At 51.7% G+C, this 17,210-nt stretch overlaps 1 protein-coding gene across 3 annotated transcripts in view; it reads right to left on the bottom strand.

Annotated features, from left to right (window-relative positions):
• The window catches only part of BRINP1 (BMP/retinoic acid inducible neural specific 1), a 171,035-nt gene that overhangs the window by 113,880 nt on the left and 39,945 nt on the right, over positions 1–17,210 (bottom strand). For all 3 annotated transcript variants that reach the window (XM_055301581.1, XM_055301582.1, XM_055301583.1), the window contains exon 2: positions 8,287–8,554. In XM_055301581.1, the coding sequence (XP_055157556.1) occupies positions 8,287–8,504 (218 nt within the window). In that variant the 5' untranslated portion in view covers positions 8,505–8,554. The remainder of the gene's footprint in view (positions 1–8,286; positions 8,555–17,210) is intronic.

Genomic DNA, 17,210 nt, shown 5'->3' with positions numbered 1-17,210 from the left:
CCTGGCCTGTTTTTCTCCCACCGTCGTCTCATGAATTCCTAATCCTCCCTGAAGACTAAGTTCAATACCCGTTCCTCTAGGATGGCTTCTTAGACTTGTCTTTTCCTCCCCATCCTTCCCCCCCGGCACGGCCCCGAAGCTAGAGGACCTTCCCCTCCCCGTCCACACACAGGGCCCTAAGGACGGGGTCCAGCTGGGAAACTCTGGGCAGGCCCTGGGCTTATCTGTCTTCTGGTCAGCTTTCCCCGGGACACGTCAGACTCCTCTAAGGCCTCCTCTTCCGACGCAGAGCCTGGTGGGGAGCAGTTCGGAGGAGTAAGTGCTGGCGCTCCAGGTCGTGGATCCGGCCCCTCCGTGCCTGCTTGGGGTCTGACACCGCAAGGGCGGCCGCTCTGCTCCTCCACATTCTCCTAACGGAGGCCAAGCTCCGTGCCTGTCCCTCCACGGGGGAGGCCGTGCAAGCCTGTCCACCGTCAGAGCTCGCCCCCACCCAAGCTGGGCGATTGCTCGGCCACGACTGAAGCGAACTCAGGCGTGCGGCTCACGAAGTCAGTCCAGTCATGGCCTGGGAGCGAGCGGTAGAGCACAGCGGAGACACCCACCTGGGAGCAATGAGGCTACTGCTCCCGGGAGCGGGAGATCCATTTAAATAATCAACACAACACGTTATCTTTGCATTGATGCCAAGTGGCCCGAAAGACGTTTGCTGTCTATCCTTCCCCATCCCTCTCTCTTCAGGGAGAACCTGATCAGAAATTGGGATTAAATGAGGGATAATCTAGGGGGGAGGGTCGTGGTTCTCACCACTGACGCCAGCCTCTAAGTGGCTGAAAATGACAACTACAGACCTGAGACATTGTCCCATTCTCCTCTTCTTTCATGCCTACTGGGCAGGCTCTAAAGGGATGGAAAGTTATCTGTTAACCACTTGGGTCTAAATTGCTTGTTAGGGATTCAGGCCGTGTGCATGGAACCTAGAAATGGAGCATAAACATCTTGCTTCCTAAGGAATTCTGTAGTCAGAAGAAGAGAAACCCACCAGATTTCCCACATCTTCTAAAGAAATGGAGGTTTGTGTTTTTTTTGTTTTGTTTTGTTTTGTTTTGTTTCCTGGCTAGGGGAACCCGTTTCCCTTAAATACTGCCTCTGTGCAGCAGGGAGGACAACCTGGCTCACCTTCCTGAGGGCATTCACTTCCCCTCTGCTCCGAGGCCATGTCCTGAAACAGCAAAATCCCCTGCCCTTCGGTCCCGCAGCCAGGCTGTTGGGGAGCCCGGCCATTCCACGGATGCCTATTCCGCGACCACTCCAATTCAAACTCGGGGAGGCCAAAATCTAAGACCATTTATTCTAATATCCTTCTTACCACCCCGTTTCCTTTTTTTTCCAAAACTACTTGCTCTAGAGCAGATTTCCCGACCTCCACACTCTTGACATTGCGTGTCAGGTGATGCTTTGCTGCCGAGGGCTGTCTGTACATCGCAGGGTGGTCCCTGGCCTCGGTCCATTAGATGCCAGTAGCAACCCCCTCCACAACCACCTGTGACGACCCAGATGCCCCCTGGACATTTCCGAAAGTCCCTTGGGCGAGCAAAATCACCCCTGATTGGCAATCATCGCCCCAGGTCAGTGGTCGTCCCGTCCATCCTACACCAATTAAATCAAAATCTCAGAGGAAGGACCCAGGCATTGGTATTGTTTAGAAAGCCCTGCAGGTGATTCGACTGGGCAGCTGCTTCTTTGCAATAATGAATCAAGGTCTCACCTCCCTCCTCTACCGTCCCTCTGGGTGTTGAGTCCCTATCCCTACACGACAGGCTGGAATGCCAGATTCAGGAGTACGAAATAGGAGCACAGACATTCAGGAAATGCAAAGGGAAACAGAGAGAGAAGGCAGGGAACATGAGGCTGTGGATTCCTTCCCAGGGTCTGGCAGACGTAGACCAAAGTGTTCAAAGCGAAAGCTCGGCGAGTAGGGTGGCTTCCTCCCCCAAATGCCAGCTTTTTAAGGAAAAAGGTGTCCCTTTAAGAGTGCTTTGACACAGCCTGGTGTCCAAAGGGGGAGCACTCAAAGCCAGGTAGAGCCAGCAACTCCTTACAAGTGCTCTCCAGAATTCCCAAACCCATGAGAACAAGAGGCTGTGTGGTCAGAGAGGTTGGGTCAAGTCTTACTAATACGCACACGCACACGCACGCACGTTCACACAACGTTTAGGAAGCAACGGCTAAACACACAGTCTCTGCAATCCACTTGCCTACACCACATCCCATCCTCCAAGAAACAAGCTCTCCCTCCTGGGACAAGTTTTATAAGCGGAGAAAATAATAAATCCTAGTGCACGGGATGGCTGGGAGGATCAGTCGGTTGGAATAACGTGCATGCACACTGCGCGCAGGCTGGACACTTGGTAAGCGTCCGATGCTCGCGACTCACTTACCGTCGTCGTCACTGTTTATGGGACTCTGGGATCTCTTTTGGTTTTCATTCCAGAACACAGCTTTGGACACCGCGTTGAACTAGAGATCTGTGTAACCTACGTCAAGAGGTGCCCATCTGGACTGAGTTTCCCTGCGCTAGTAGACATGCAACCCTTGTGCCGTGAGATGCTCAGAGTCCATCGGGAATCCAGGGCGCTGGGGGCGTCCTTTCAGGTCCAACCCGAAGCATCCGGGGAGAGCTCGTGGTGGACCTGTCCCTTGCGGCCGCGTGTCTGTAAGCTCCTTGAAGGCAGCCCCGGCTCCCTCGCAGGTATAGGCCCCCCAGTGCCCGGCGTCTGCATACCTGCGTCCCCAACAGACACTCTCCAATGACTTCTGGATAATGACCACATCTCATTCAGCTCCAGGAGACTGACCCCCCGGCCCCGGCCCCGGCCCCGCCCCGGCCCCATTCATTCAGCCACAAAGCTACGAGCTTTACCACAAAACCTACTGTGGATATTTTTGTGAAATACATCAGGGAACCATTAAGATATCAGATTAGAACTGAGATTCATGCAAGTCTGAAATAAAAGTGCAAGACGGTTAGGCAATCAGACTCGGTTTCCCAAGATTTGATTTACACTCAACTTTCAGGTACTCATTCAGGGCTCAGAGGAAGGCACACCATGAGCCGCAAACCACTTGCTCAGCAACCTGCAGGGAAAACCACTCAATATGAAACCACCTCTCATGTAACTGCTGCATTTTGCAATTACTGATGAGTTCAAAGTCAGGAGAAAATAAACACAAAATAAAACACAAAAAAGGCAGGAAACAATTTTGGACAAAACTGACTTTTTTCTTTCTTTCTTTCTTTCTTTCTTTCTTTCTTTCTTTCTTTCTTTCTTTCTTTTTTTAGTAGCAACTATTAAGAGACCAAAATAATTTCTAAATTATCTCGGGAACAAAAGAAATAATTTCTAGTAATGCCATCAGCTGTCTGAGGTAAAGGGGTAAACTGGAATTTACGCAGGTCCTGCAAAATTCCCAGCTCTAAGTGTTTGAGAGCAGAGGTATTTCTCACCTCAAGCACAGGAGGCATTTCATAGGCCCTTGATTTTGCAAACGAGAAGCCTGAGCCTCTGGGAGGTTATAACTTGACCAGGGGCAGAGGGAGTTTCTCAGCATTTGGTTCTCAGAGGCGCCCTTCTGAGTCCCAGCCCTGCCACTTCTCAGATGTGTGACGTGGACAATTTCCCTCACCTCTTGGCGCCTTACTTTTTTTATTCATAATGATATGGACAATCAGAGCATCTCCCCTCCCAGAATGGTGGGGAGTGTTTAATGACTAACCTATGTACGGGCTTAGCAGAAAGTGAAAATCAATGATTTTATTCGAATGATGATTTAGAACCTTAATGGGAAAAAAAAATTGCAAACAGAAGAACATTTAAACGGTGCAAAGCATTCTCAGGTGACCTGTGCCTCATCGGACCTGGTAGGTAGGAGAGCCGTCATTGCCCCTTCCTGCCGAGGAGTAAAGTGGGCGCCGGACACTCCCCTGTCCATCCCCATCCACGGAATGATAACCGTTTGCTTATGGATTCTTGTTTTGCTTCGACCCTCCACCCTCCACCCTGAGTTTGGTGGATACTGCTGCGCGTGTGTTTGGGTTTGTGTGCACGCTCGCTCCGTTGTCTCCTTGCGGCCCCACCTGTGTGACCGAATCACGGCACAGCTCACGGCATAGGAGTGGTGTCAGTCCTACGAGTGAAGGATGTCCGGATGCCGTGGCCCAGGCTGAGAAAGCTAGAAAGTCGCTCCAAAATAAACAAAGCCCGAGTGAGTGTCCCGATTCCAAGTCGGGTCCTCTCCACCACCCCAGGCTAGACCTCCAGGGGACAATGTTTCACGGCATCACAGAATTTCAGAAAAGGCGAGGACCTTGAAGACCGCCCTAGCTAACACTCTCATTTCACAGATGAGGAAATAGAAGCTCCGAAAGCTCCACTACGTGGGCCAAAAGCCCGCATGAAGGAGGCCGAAGGGGCGGCCCCGCGCCCAGGTTCCCTGACTCCAAGATCAATGATGTGGGCAGGTGCACACAGAAAATCGCCCCGCCTCCATGTGTCAGCCCAGACAGGTGCACGACGCAGTGTGTGCCTCGTGCGCCTAAACCACGGCTTGCACCCACCTTAGTGCTTGGCCTGTGAAGCCACAGGAGAGAAGGCTTCTGCTGGGATTTGACGGAAAAGCTTCCCCTCCTTGCTAGTGGCTCCGACTCCCCACCATGAGTCTATGAGCTGAAACCAGCCTCCGTGTGCATATGCATGAGGAAAGAAAGGACCTTAACCCACTTAAGTGAGGAGAGGAGACCTCCCCTCGGGATCTTTCTGAAGCTCCCAGATCACCCTGGGGCCCAGCCTGGGTTCACAGAGCGGGGAACTTGGCCAGAGCTTGAGGGCCGGGGCCCTTTGCTAAAGCTGGCTGTCCAGCACAGGACAGTGTGGCACGTTCCTGGAGAAAAGCCTTGCTGTCAGGAGCAAATGTTGAGTGTTTAACGTGCTACGTCTACATTAGCACACAGGAAGGCACGCCGGAAATCACCGGAAGACATGCTTTCATGTTTCAACAAAGCAGCATGCGATGAGGACGGGGTGTCAACGGACAACCGCCCTGATGAGCACACCCTGCTTGGTCTGAACCTGGCCTGGGCGGGCACACGTACTTATTTGCACGTGTGCCCATGTGCCAGTTAGGATTAGAACCCCACCTAATCTTTGCACATGGTGGGTTCCAAATCAACGTTTATGGGATTAATGATGTCCCAGTCATTCCTACCCTGCATTTTTCTTTGTAGCACTTAGTGTGTGTGTGTGTGTGTGTGTGTGTGTGTGTGTGTGTGTGTGTGTGTAATTAATGTCAGTCTCTCCTAGGAGAGCAGGGACCATGTTTGTTTTACTCATCATTGTATCAGCTGCCCCAAACACAGTGCTGGGTCTCTAGCTGGTGCTTAATAATTATTTGAGGATTAAATAAAGGAAGGAAGGAATAACTAGATGACCAGGGGCCTGACTTCTGGGTTGAACTCCATCATTTAATTAACCACGTGACCTTGGTTAAATCTCATACTTAATTTTAGAACTAGAGAGTGTCCTAGAAATCAGCCTGTTGGATGATGACACAGTTTACTTTAGCAGCGGGGTCCAAAGGCAAGCGTATGGAACATGAGAACATCGGAACGTGAGAGCAGACGAGTGAACCCTTCTCTTGTGTGAGTGCTGTGTGAAGCCCACGGGGATGGAGCCTGGTTACCACCCCCCAAACCCACTTTACTTGCCTTCCCACACCACAGTGGCTTTTATGATTTCTTTAATTGGTCCTCAAGAATTCAAAGAGCATAGGTTGAAAACCACTGATGTCAAGGTTACCATTTGATGGATGAGGAAGGTGGGATCCTAATGTCACAAGATCGGTGCCCAGAATGCGGGAATTAGTATCCAGATGTCCTGACCCTCCACCTCAGTAACGACCTTTCCCTTCTTAGCTCTCTCTAAAACCAACCCCAGATGTTTATAAAGTGGCCGTCAGGAAAAATGTTTGCAAGAGCCCTTCTAGAGCTCAGAGACACTCTACGTTTGGACATCAAGACAGGGGAGCCATGGCTGGCAGGAGGGCTTTGGGGTCAGGCAGGTCGGTGTTTGGCCCCCAGCTCCATTCCTTACCACATGGACGAGCTGGGGCCATGCACTCAGCTTCCCCAGGTCCTGGTTTTCTGATCTGTAAAGTGAGGTGTGCTCAGCTCACAGAGCTCGTTGTGACCGAGTGAATGACATCCTTTCATGGCACATCCTTAGTGCTCCATTAAAGCTTGCCACTCTTGAGCAGTCCGTGTCTGCGGTCTACTCCGAGTGTCCATGTGAGCCCTGGTCATTTCAACAGCTACCACAAGCATATGTTGACCATCTACCATGCACGACGGCTCCCTTCTAAAACCCAAGCACAGCCATCGCGTTAGATCACTACTCCTCATCATCAAGCCAACCCACCCCCGGGGTCTAGCATAGGGGCAGGCATCCGGCGGCTGCAAAGAAACATGTATGAATAATGAATGGGTCCTTTTAGTTCTATCATACTCATGGGTGTCGGTTATGGATTTAGACTTCGTTTCCAGTCCAGGATCCATCATGTTTTGGCTCCATGACTTTGTTCACATAGGTCACCTTCTGGTCTTTGAAATGGGAATGTGAACCTCAGCCATCCACCTCCAAGGCGTCCTCAGGAGGTTCTCATGCAACCGAAAGCCAACATGTCTAACCGAGACACTTCCGTGGTCTGACAAAACACCAACCATAACCCGCCTGGCTCTCCACCACTTGTTCTATTCCCCTAAATCCTCTGTCCCAGCCCGTGTCCTACCCGGGGCCAGGGATTTCAGATACCAATGCATTGTGTCAAGTAATCAGCGGGACCCCACGTTTGGTTCAGGCGTGTCCACGAGGAGCAGTGGCTGTGGTTCCACCAAGAAATTATGCTGAGGATCTAACTTTGAAATTTAATAGAGAACTGTCGTCCTTGAGAATAGTTCTCCCGTGGACTGTCTTCTGAATCAATAACTATATTTTAAAATCCTGATATCCTTCTCTTTTGAAAGAAACACTCCTTATTTTTTTTCATCCTTGCGCTCCTTCTCCCCTTTCTTGCACACCCCATATCCATGATCCCTTGTGCTCCTGCTTTCCGTTGGGCCCCAGAGCACCTTCCCCAGTAACGCTCCGAACACCGAGCACCTGTGAAGGCTCATCTGGGAACTCTTTCACCACCTCAGCCACTACTCAGCGTGAAAATCACATCCCCGATCTATGAAGCCACAACATGTGCAAGGGGGACATGCCCACTTTCATAACAAACACACAGAAGACGTACGACCTACACGCATGCCGTCCCAGAAGCAGGTCAGCGTCCTCTGCCCCACCATGCTTCCCAGCTCTCCCATTCTCATTGGCCCAGGAGGGTTAAAATGTGCCCTTCTTCCTTGACCCTAAGACAAAGACTGCGCCCCTCGCGAGTTTCTTGCATTCTCCAGCTCCTTTCAGTCCACAACATTTAATGTGTCCTCCCGACACACAGCAGAACAAAAATCACTCAAGGGATCCAGAAACGAATTTCTGTAAGTCACGCCCTCAACAGGTGTCTGGTTAAGTGAGAAAGAAACACAAAAATGCACTCTGAGTGCAGAGGGTTTAAAACTAAAGAGATAGAAGTGTAGAGAGCTGGGTAAGTCCTTTTTGAGGCCAAGAACCAGTCAGACCTGCTGGAGCAAAGGTTGCAAATCGAGTGTCTCTCCTTGCTTCCAGATGTGAGAGGATGCTTGGGTAGGACACTGGAACCTTGACAGCACCTGCCAACAACACTACCTCTATCCAATGCAGCTGATGCAAAACTCTATGACTGTGGATGCAGACAAAACCCAGTTTGAACCTCGGCCCTATCATGTCCCGACTGTGACTCTAGGCAGATGATTCCCCCCCAGCTGATGACCGGTTACGTCATGCGTAAAATGGAGAAAACAAACAGAATTACGCCCGGCGGTTATGACAAAGGCTTAAGTGAGACAGCGCACCCAGCGCGGTAGGCACCGTCCGGGCCTGGCACCGAGTCGCCATTCGGGACACATGAGCGATTCCCTCTTGCCCTCGTCCTCGCCAATGTCTTGTGCAAGGTGCACACACCAGGTGCGACGGCGAGGGGCCGATCCCCCGGCCCACGTGTGCGTCCACACCTCGAGGCCCACACCCATCACCCCCGACCCCGGGAGCGCTCCCTGAATGAACGGCGCGGACGCAAGCTGAACCCAGATCTTACCTGTATATCTTATATCTGGTTGTAAATCCTTGACGGTGTCTTTCCACAAAGGACAGGTAGCTCCTGGAGTGGTGGAAAGGCCCCCTGTCTGAAATAAGCCAATCAAACTCCTTGGAGACATGTTGGTCCGTCCCAGCTGGTTCCTGGAGGGAGGGCTGCACGGAGATACGGCCCCATACGAACAGGAAGTAGAGGAGCTCAACAAACCTCCAGTTCATGCTTTTCTGCCTGCCTTTTTCCTCTCATTCTTGCTCCATTCTGTGGAGTCCTGAGGAGAAAGAAGGAAAAGGAGGGAGAGAGAGAGAGGAGAGAGAGGAGAGGAGGATGAAATAAAGGGGGGAGACAGGAAAGAGAGAGAGAGAAAAAAAAGAAACAAAATAAAAAGAAGAGAAAGAAAAGAAAATGCCGTTAACATGTCTTCATATGTCACATCAGTCACGTGCGTTAAGCTTCACAGGAACCCGGGTCATTTCTGGCTCAGAGCTTGGCACCTCTGGGGTCCCCGGGGGCGCAGGGGTTGAGGGTCTGCCTTCGGCCCAGGCCGTGACCCCGGGGTCCTGGGGATCGAGTCCCGCATCAGGGTCCCCGCAGGGAGCCTGCTTCTCCCTCTGCCTGCATCTCGGGCCTCTCTCTGTGGGGGGGGGGGGGGAGAGCATGGCACCTGGGGAGACTGTGCTGTTCACGTGTCGCGTGTGCAAGACAGACGCCTAGCCTCGGAAGCACGCAGAACAGAGGACGGGCCTCGATGCCTCTGCCCTGGCACCTGTCACATCGGAGGGGCGCAAGGCGAGCGAGATGAGCAAGGGCAGAACCGGGTCCCGGAGCGACCAGGCAGGGCTGTGGGGACGGGAGTACCTGTGACCAGAGGACTCGTCGTGGAGCATCTGAGCCTCAGGTCACAGGTGCTCGACAGGGAGGGGAGAGGGAAGGCTGAGGGACGGGGGCCATGCAGGAGGCCACCCCGAGGTCCCAGGGGAGCCACAGCACAGCGACACCCGCGTCATGAGGGGCGCGGCCCAGAGTTGCAAGCCGGCAGCTTCCAGAAGCAGAAGGTGCATATCCGCGTGCGCGTGTGCAAGGGGTTAGCCCTCAGCCCCTGGCCCCACGAGGAGTCCACCCCGGAACCATCTAAGCCAGCGCCTCTGCGTGGCAGCTCGTGGCTCCCCCAGGGACATCTCCAGCGTCACCGTGCGGAGGTTGCCGCTGGCTTGTGGTGCACGGCCTGGGGAGGCGGCCTAAACCACCGTGCGACACCCAGGAACAGCCCTGAGACACGGGACGCCGGGCCCAAGGTCACCCGTGCGGAAGGGAACCTTGGCTAACCCAGGCGCCTTGTCCAGCGCACGGCTGGGCAGCGGGCACGTGGCCACCCGTGAGCCTCCTCCGTCCCCAGGGCCGCGACACAGTCTACACTCCAGCAGGTGAGGTGAGCGCTACGTGGAGGAAGCCTGAACACCTCCCTGTGGACCTAGGAGCCTGCTGTCACCCACAGAACCAGAGGCGCCTCCCACTGGACACGGACAACACTTGGCTGAGCAAGATCAAGGGCCACTCACTGGGACCAGGAGGACCCCGGCCGCCCCAGGGCCCCGGGGACAGAAGGGGCTCGTGGCTGGCATCCTGGGGCATCTACTGCACGTTTGGGTTGAAAACATCCGTTGGCAGTGGCCAGGCACCCGGTACACGCGAGACGCTGATCAAGGTTTCCCCACGAGGCGCAGACAGCTCCCCGCTTCCCGGGGGGCGCCGGGGGCCCCGAGACCCGGAGCGACCCCCAGCTCACCCCTCTAACCCGCCTCTATCCTTTCACAGCCTCAGCCCACCCCGCACCCTCGCCCTGCGCCGGGGGAAATGGGGTCCTGCCCTCCAGAGTCGATGCCTGGGGGGGTCGCACCCGCGCAAGAGGGTTCTAATATGGACCGGGCGTCACCAGAGCTGCAACAGCAAAGGACACACGTCCCGCGGAGCCGGGGAGGCCGGAGGTCGTCTTCACCACCGAGGCCCGGACAGATCCTGTAGGAGAAGGGCTACCTGCAGGCCCTTCCCGAGCAGCAGCGGGCCCCGGAGTCACTTTGGACTGGGCTGGGCGGCAGCTCCGGGTGTGACAGTGAGGAGCACTCGGGGGCAGTCACGGCAGGGACATGCGGTGGGGGGTGGCTGCTGCCTTAACACGCTCGGGCCGGAAAGGGCCGGGAAGGGGCCAGGAAGGGGCCAGGAAGGTGTCCTCCCCCCGTGTGGTTTCGGAGAAGCGGGGGAAGGAGCGGGCGCACAGGTGCCTCGGGGGTAGGAAACGTCGTGGAAGGAGGGGGCCGAGGGCGGTTCAGGTGAGGCAGGTCGAGGAAGGAAACCGGGTTAGGAGCACACGGACTGAGTGCCACCACCTGCAGGCCACTCTACACGCGCGACCTCGTGGCAACACGGCGACGGGGCCGGGTCCTGCCTGGCACACAGGGGCGAGTCGGACCCTGAGCTTTAGAAAAGGTAAGTAAAGGGCCTGAGGCCACGCGGTCCCCGTGGGGAACCGCTGGCCCGAGCGGCTCTCCGTGGAGCCCTGCGAATGCACAGGCGAGCGCACCCCGAGAGGCCGGAGTGTAAATACAGCACAGGCCCGCTGGGCTTCAAGACTCAGTAGGGCTAAAAAGCTGCAAAATATCTCACTAATGTTTGTATCGGTGACATGTTACCGTTTTGGCTGTACTGGGCTAAATAAGACGTGGCATTAAAATTTCACCTGTTTCTTACAAATCGTTTGAATGTAGCTGCTCAAACTTTAAAATTACACACGCGGGGGCCCCCGGGTGGCTCAGTCGGTTGAGCGTCTGCCTTCGGCTCAGCTCGTGGTGTCGGGGTCCTGGGATCGAGCCCCCCGTCGGGCTCCCTGCTCAGCGGGCCGCCTGCTTCTCCCTCTCCCCCTGCCCCGCCCCGCTGCTCATGCTCTCTCTCTCTCTCTCTCTCTCTCTCTCTCAAATAAATAAAGTCTTTTTTTAAAAAAAAATAAATAAAATTAGACACAGGGGTGGTGTCGTACTTTTACTGGGCAGCGCGGAGCTAGAATGAGGAGCCTTTTCTGCTCCATGACACTCCCCCGGGCAAGGTCACTCGTCAACCCCCACGTTTTTATCAACATTCAGAGAATCCAATTCACTCTGTCCTACAACCGTTGGGTTGAGCCACCGTGCACTTGCCTCCTCTGCCAAAAGCGATAAACAAAGAGACGATGAATGCATTATAAATGAAAACTGCCAAGCTCAAGGCCACACCCCCGTCCTCTACGCTAGAGAAGCCCTGCACAGCTACCGCCACACATCTGGGGACCTCTGTTCCCCAGTATTCATAAAGGGAACTTCCTGCCACCGACATTTAGAGCCTGTGAAAGAGAAGCTGCTTCTATTCCAAGAGCTGCCCTTGACCTCCGGTGACCTTGCGTGAGTCACAGGCCCGCGGCTGCGGTGCCCTGGTGGCCGTGGAGCTGCTGACGGGGGGCTGTGGCCTGGAGAGCACGTGGGCCCTTGCTGAACTGTGCTATATATAAGCCTGCAGTGTTATTAAGGGAATCGGGTTCATCCCACACGAGCACACTCTCTAACCGTTGCCGTTGTAAATTATTTACATCTGAGGAGCATATGCAGGACAGAGACAAGGGTCTTCTAGCAGCAGGGTCACCAGGGTCTGGAGCCCTCTGCTTGGGTTGCTGGACCAGAGGGTGCACGGGAGCACCCCCACCAGGCCCCTCCTCGGGGCACCTGCCTCCTAAGCCTGGGGCAAGCTGGGAACCTCATCCAGGCCTCAACTTCTACATCTGGATCTCCGCGATAGACTTCTCAGCAGAGAGCCATCTACAAAGCTGGGTGACCATGAACACGTAATAATCCCCCCCCACCACGCCTCAGTGTCCCCGTCTGTAAAATGTAGGCGACATCAAGGAGGATCGGTATCTCTCTTAGGGATCAGGTAAGGGCTAAAGGGGATGTTATGTTTTTGTTTTTATTTTTTTTTTTAAGATTTTATTTATTCATTTGAGAAAGAGTGAGCGAGAGAGAAAGCACAAGTGAGGGGAGAGGCAGAGGGAGAGGGAGAAGCAGACTCCCTGCTGAACAGGGAGCCCCGCGTGGGGTTCGATCCCACCACCATGACTGAAGATAGACGCTTAACCGACTGAGCCACCCTGAAGCCCTAAATGGGATTTTATTTTATTTTTCTTAAAGATTTTATTTATTTATTCATGAGAGACACAGAGAGGGGCAGAGACACAGGCAGAGGGAGAAGCAGGCTGCCTGCGGGGAACCCGGTGTGGGACTCGATTCCAGAACCCTGGGGTCACGCCCCGCCCGAGCCGAAGGCAGACGCTCAAATGCTGAGTCACCCAGGTGCCCCTAAATGGGATGTTAAATGCCACTATTTTGATCTCAGTTTCAGCCAAAGCCCAAATGAAAGATGCTGTGTTCTACAGGGAGGTATATGCCCCACTCTACAGGGCTTAGCCCACATGACAGCAACAAGAGTCAGATGCTGGGATCAGGAGGGGAGCCTGAGCCTGAGTGAGAAGGCTGCATGCTGAGAACGCGCCTGCCCACCCCAAACAGGGGGACAGTCACGTGGGAGCCCCGCACCTCGGGCTTCTGCAAGATCACTCAGAGAACACGGTCAAGGCTCCCAGGAGCTTGGAGGGGATCTGGCTCACCGGTGTCTGAGTCACACCAGAGAAATCTTAAAAAAGAATTCTAAAGAGGGAAACCTAAAGAGGGATGGGCTGAAGCCTGGTGGCACAGTAGGGGCTGCAATTTGAGAAGTGACAGCTTAGCTCACTCAAAAAAGGAATGTGTTCCCCAGGGATCAGAGGTGAGCCACATGCAAAAGAAAGCCAGGAGAGGTTGCCCTAGATCCCATCTGGAGAGAGAGGGGATCCCAGCAAAAGGAAACTAGAATGGCACTGCCATTTACCAAGGGTCTCCTGCTGGTCAGTGAGCAGCTGCAAAGAGATGCATTTTCCTTCATCAAAGGAGTCCCAGGTAAGGGATCCCAGAGGAGAAAGGAAGCTCCAGATATTCTCCAAAATGTTATATGTTAAAAACATTAGCATTAAATCTGCCAAGCCCTCGGAGCACTGATGCTGAGTCTTCAAAAAAAGTACCAGGCGAGGAAGACTTGCCCTCTCCGTATCTGTCCATTCTTGACCAAACCCTGCATCCGAAGAAGACTTGAGCAAGTTTAGCAAGATGGAGGAGACACAGCAAAACCATGAGCCATGGAAAGACATGAGAGTCTGGGGGAGGAGTGATGTCTCCACCTTAAGTAAAATTTAATTTACTTGTTGTGATAAACTGACCTAGACATGTTAAATACTGGACCGAAACTGTATATGATGGAAAGAGGTGGGGCACCTGGGTGGCTCAGAGGTTGAGCGTCTGCCTTTGGCTCAGGGCGTGATCCTGGAGCCCCGGGATCAAGTCCCACATCGGGCTCCCTACAGGGAGCCTGCTTCTCCCTCTGCCTGTGTCTCTGCCTCTCTGTCTCTCATGAATAAATAAATAAAATCCTAAGGGAAAAAAAAAAAGAAAAAGAAAAGAAGAGGTGAACATAACTTGCCTTGACTTTCACCCAAATATCAGGGAAGACCTGATCCGAGAGTAAGTTTAAACAGTGGAAGAAAAGAATCAAGTTTTGTCTGTCTGTTTGTTTTTCCAATTTTATTCTATGAACCCTGTTTGATCAAAGGAAAGATTTCATGCATTAAAGCACTTCACTCAGTGCCCAGCTCCATGCGAAAGTCCAATGGAAGTCCAATTAGAATTTGCTAATCAAGGGTGCGCCAAGCTAGAGAGAGTACTAGAACTGCTGGGGTGCGTGTTTATTACTTTTTTTCAATATTCAGCTCAAATATGAGACAGTCACAAGTCACCAATGGTACTGCAGTGAAGGGCAGGAGCCGGATAGCCCCGAGAGGCTGGGCTTCATCTTTCTGCCTCTTGCAGCGCACTGTGATGCCTTGGCATTTATCTCTGTCTAGTGATGTGGAGTATAAGATTACATTATCAGATTTGGGGCTCCAGGGCGGGGGGGGGGGTTCAGTCTGTCGGGCGACTGCCTTTGGCTCAGGTGATGATCCCAGAGTGTCAGGATCGAGCCCCACAGGAGGCTCCCTGCTCAGCGAGGAGTCTGCTTCTCTTGCCCCTTACCCTGTTCATGCGCTCGCTCTCTCTCTCATCAACAAAATCTTTAAAATAAAATAAAGTAAAATAAAATTACATTATTAGATTTAACTCAACCAGCTCTCACAAAACGGTCAAGTGGCTTAAAAAGAAATTATGGATTTACCGTAACAATAATTCAAGCCAATGTGAACAAGAAAATGGTGGAAGACCAGCCATATTACACCGCCAAACCAAAACAACGAGGATCTAATCAGATTTGTCTGGAATTGGCCAAAATAACTCAAGGTGATCGAGAGGACCAGTCAAACTATGCATTTATATTTACTATTATTAATATTGAGCCCTGTCTGAAGCAGACATCAGGCAGTGGAGAATCGCGATTTAACTAATGAAGAGAACATGTGTAAGTAATTTATATACATACATTCATCGGGAAGGAGTTAGTCAACAATCGTACCTGGTATGTGTACACTTATAAAAGAATCTAGAAAAAAAATAAAAATAAATAAAAATAAAAATAAAAAGAATCTAGAAACCACTGGAACAAGTGTTCATTATAACTTGCATATTTTATATTATTATTTTCAACCACGTCATCAACTTCTCTAGGAAATTCTGTAGGTGTCTTGAACTCGGAGTATCCCAGACTACAGCCATCATCACTCTCTCAAACTTCCCCTTCTCATCTTAATCCCCATTCACCTGAACCACACAGTCTCCCAAATCGCTCCTGTGAGAGGCCGAGACTTCTCCAAAAGTCCGCCCCCATCCACTTCAACCACACCCACCGCCAGCACCACCATCTCCACAGCCTGCTTATTTGTTTTCATATTCATCCATTTTGTGGACAACCCTGTCCTTCTCCTGTCTTCTCTGTGAGCTTCGGGGTGACCCTGCACATCTTCATCTTCTCTCCTCTCTCCCTTGAACACCTGACCTTAGGAACATGTCTTTGTGAAGCCCATTTCCTCTTGATATCTGTCATTCAAAACGTGGCCCTCTGTCTCTTGGACTATAGCAATCATCTTCCTGCTGGTCTTCCTGCTTCATGTATCTCTGCCACCTCCAACCTAAGCATCGCTGTGGATGCCAGAAGGATGTTTCCTAATGCAGATAGGACCATGACATTCCCCTCATTAAGCAGCTCAATAGTTCCCTATCGATCGCCTTACCTCAGTCTTGCATTTACCAATGCTTATGAGCTGTATCTTTTATACACTCACCGTTTCCTGCTTCTCCTTTTTCACATCCCACCCTCAATCTATCCAGTACTCTAGATTCTCTCCCCAACTGCAATGACCCAACACACTACAAACTTTCATTCCTCACTACCGCTTCTCACGCTATTCCCTCTTCTTGCGATGCCCAGCAAGAATTTTGCAATAGGCTATTCACGCTTCACGGTGCATTTTAAGTGAATCCGTAAGGTGGGTTAAGGACCACCGTGCCCCTACGCTATGCTCGATACAAAGCCAGACTCTTTCTTCTGCCCCATCACATTCCACTCATTTAACAATCCTACAAAATAGACAGTGTTAGTTTTCCTTTGTAGATTATAAAACTGAGACTCTTTGAAAAGAACTGGTTAGAGCACCCGGGGGGGCTCACGGATTGAGCGTCTGCCTTCAGCTCAGGGCGTGACCCTGGGGTCTTGGGATCCCACATTGGGCTCCCCCCAGGGAGCCTACTTCTCCCTCTGCCTGTCTCTGCCTCTCTCTGTGTCTCTCATGAATAAATAAATAAAATCTTAAAAAAAAAAAGAACTGGTTATTTTTCCGATGTCACATTTTTTTAAATGACAGAATTAAACTTCAACCCAAGCCAAATTAAACTAAGTTCTATGTCTCAGTGCTCGAACACACCAAAGTAAGAAACTACACCATCCTCGAGTTGTAGTTTCCTTGTTTTGACAATCATGAACAACCACAAATTAACTGTGAAGATGTTAATGAAGATAACGGCTGATAAGTTAAATTGAACTGTGAAACTTCTAGAAATGGTAAATCTAGGGAAGGCCACGGCAATCTGAAAGAAAGCTGAAATATGCGGACTAATTATTTGTGAGACTTTCGAAAGGATCCGAAAGACTATTTTTTGTTTGTAATCAACAATATAAGTATGTATAGTACCCTTCCTTCATAAATATCTCATTTGGAGCCACATTTAGGAATCCGAAGATCTAAATGCAGGGAAACTGCCTTTTAAGCATTCTCTCAAAATTATCAGCAGTCTCCACAGGAGATCTTTCAAAAGGGAAAGCGAAATGAACATTTTTAGAATGTCTTTTCTGGGCCAGTTTGGTAAAATTCAACAAATATTTGTTGAGTGTCCCTACTATTTTAATTATCTCTCCTAGACCGGAGTAGGAGATGGACAAAGAAACAGGTATTGAATATAATGTAACAGGGCAAAGACCGGGCATACCCAGGGTTCTGTGGAGCATGGAGCCCCCAGCGAGGGTGTCCAAGGAATGCTCCCTGGAGATGACATCCAGGTGAGGCCGCAGGAGACGAAGAAGCACTTGTGAGGTGACAAATGTGGGCTCGATATTTCAGGCCAGGAGAGAAACACGTGAAAGGAATGAAGGCGTGTGGTGTGAATGTAAGATCTAAAACATTTCAAGGCTACTGCAGTGGGAATTTGGAAGGAGGGAGTGGCATGAAAAGAAGCAAAGGAGCTAAGTGGGGTCACGCGCTTTATAATCATAGCTTTACTCATGACTGGTCGTTTCTTAAAGACATAGATTCCTCCCCCTTTCCCCGGTGTATACCC

Source organism: Nyctereutes procyonoides, unplaced genomic scaffold, assembly GCF_905146905.1.
Source record: "Nyctereutes procyonoides isolate TBG_1078 unplaced genomic scaffold, NYPRO_anot_genome, whole genome shotgun sequence".
Classification (NCBI taxonomy): Eukaryota; Metazoa; Chordata; class Mammalia; order Carnivora; family Canidae; genus Nyctereutes; species Nyctereutes procyonoides.
This window is presented reverse-complemented; position numbering and strand designations above follow the sequence as displayed.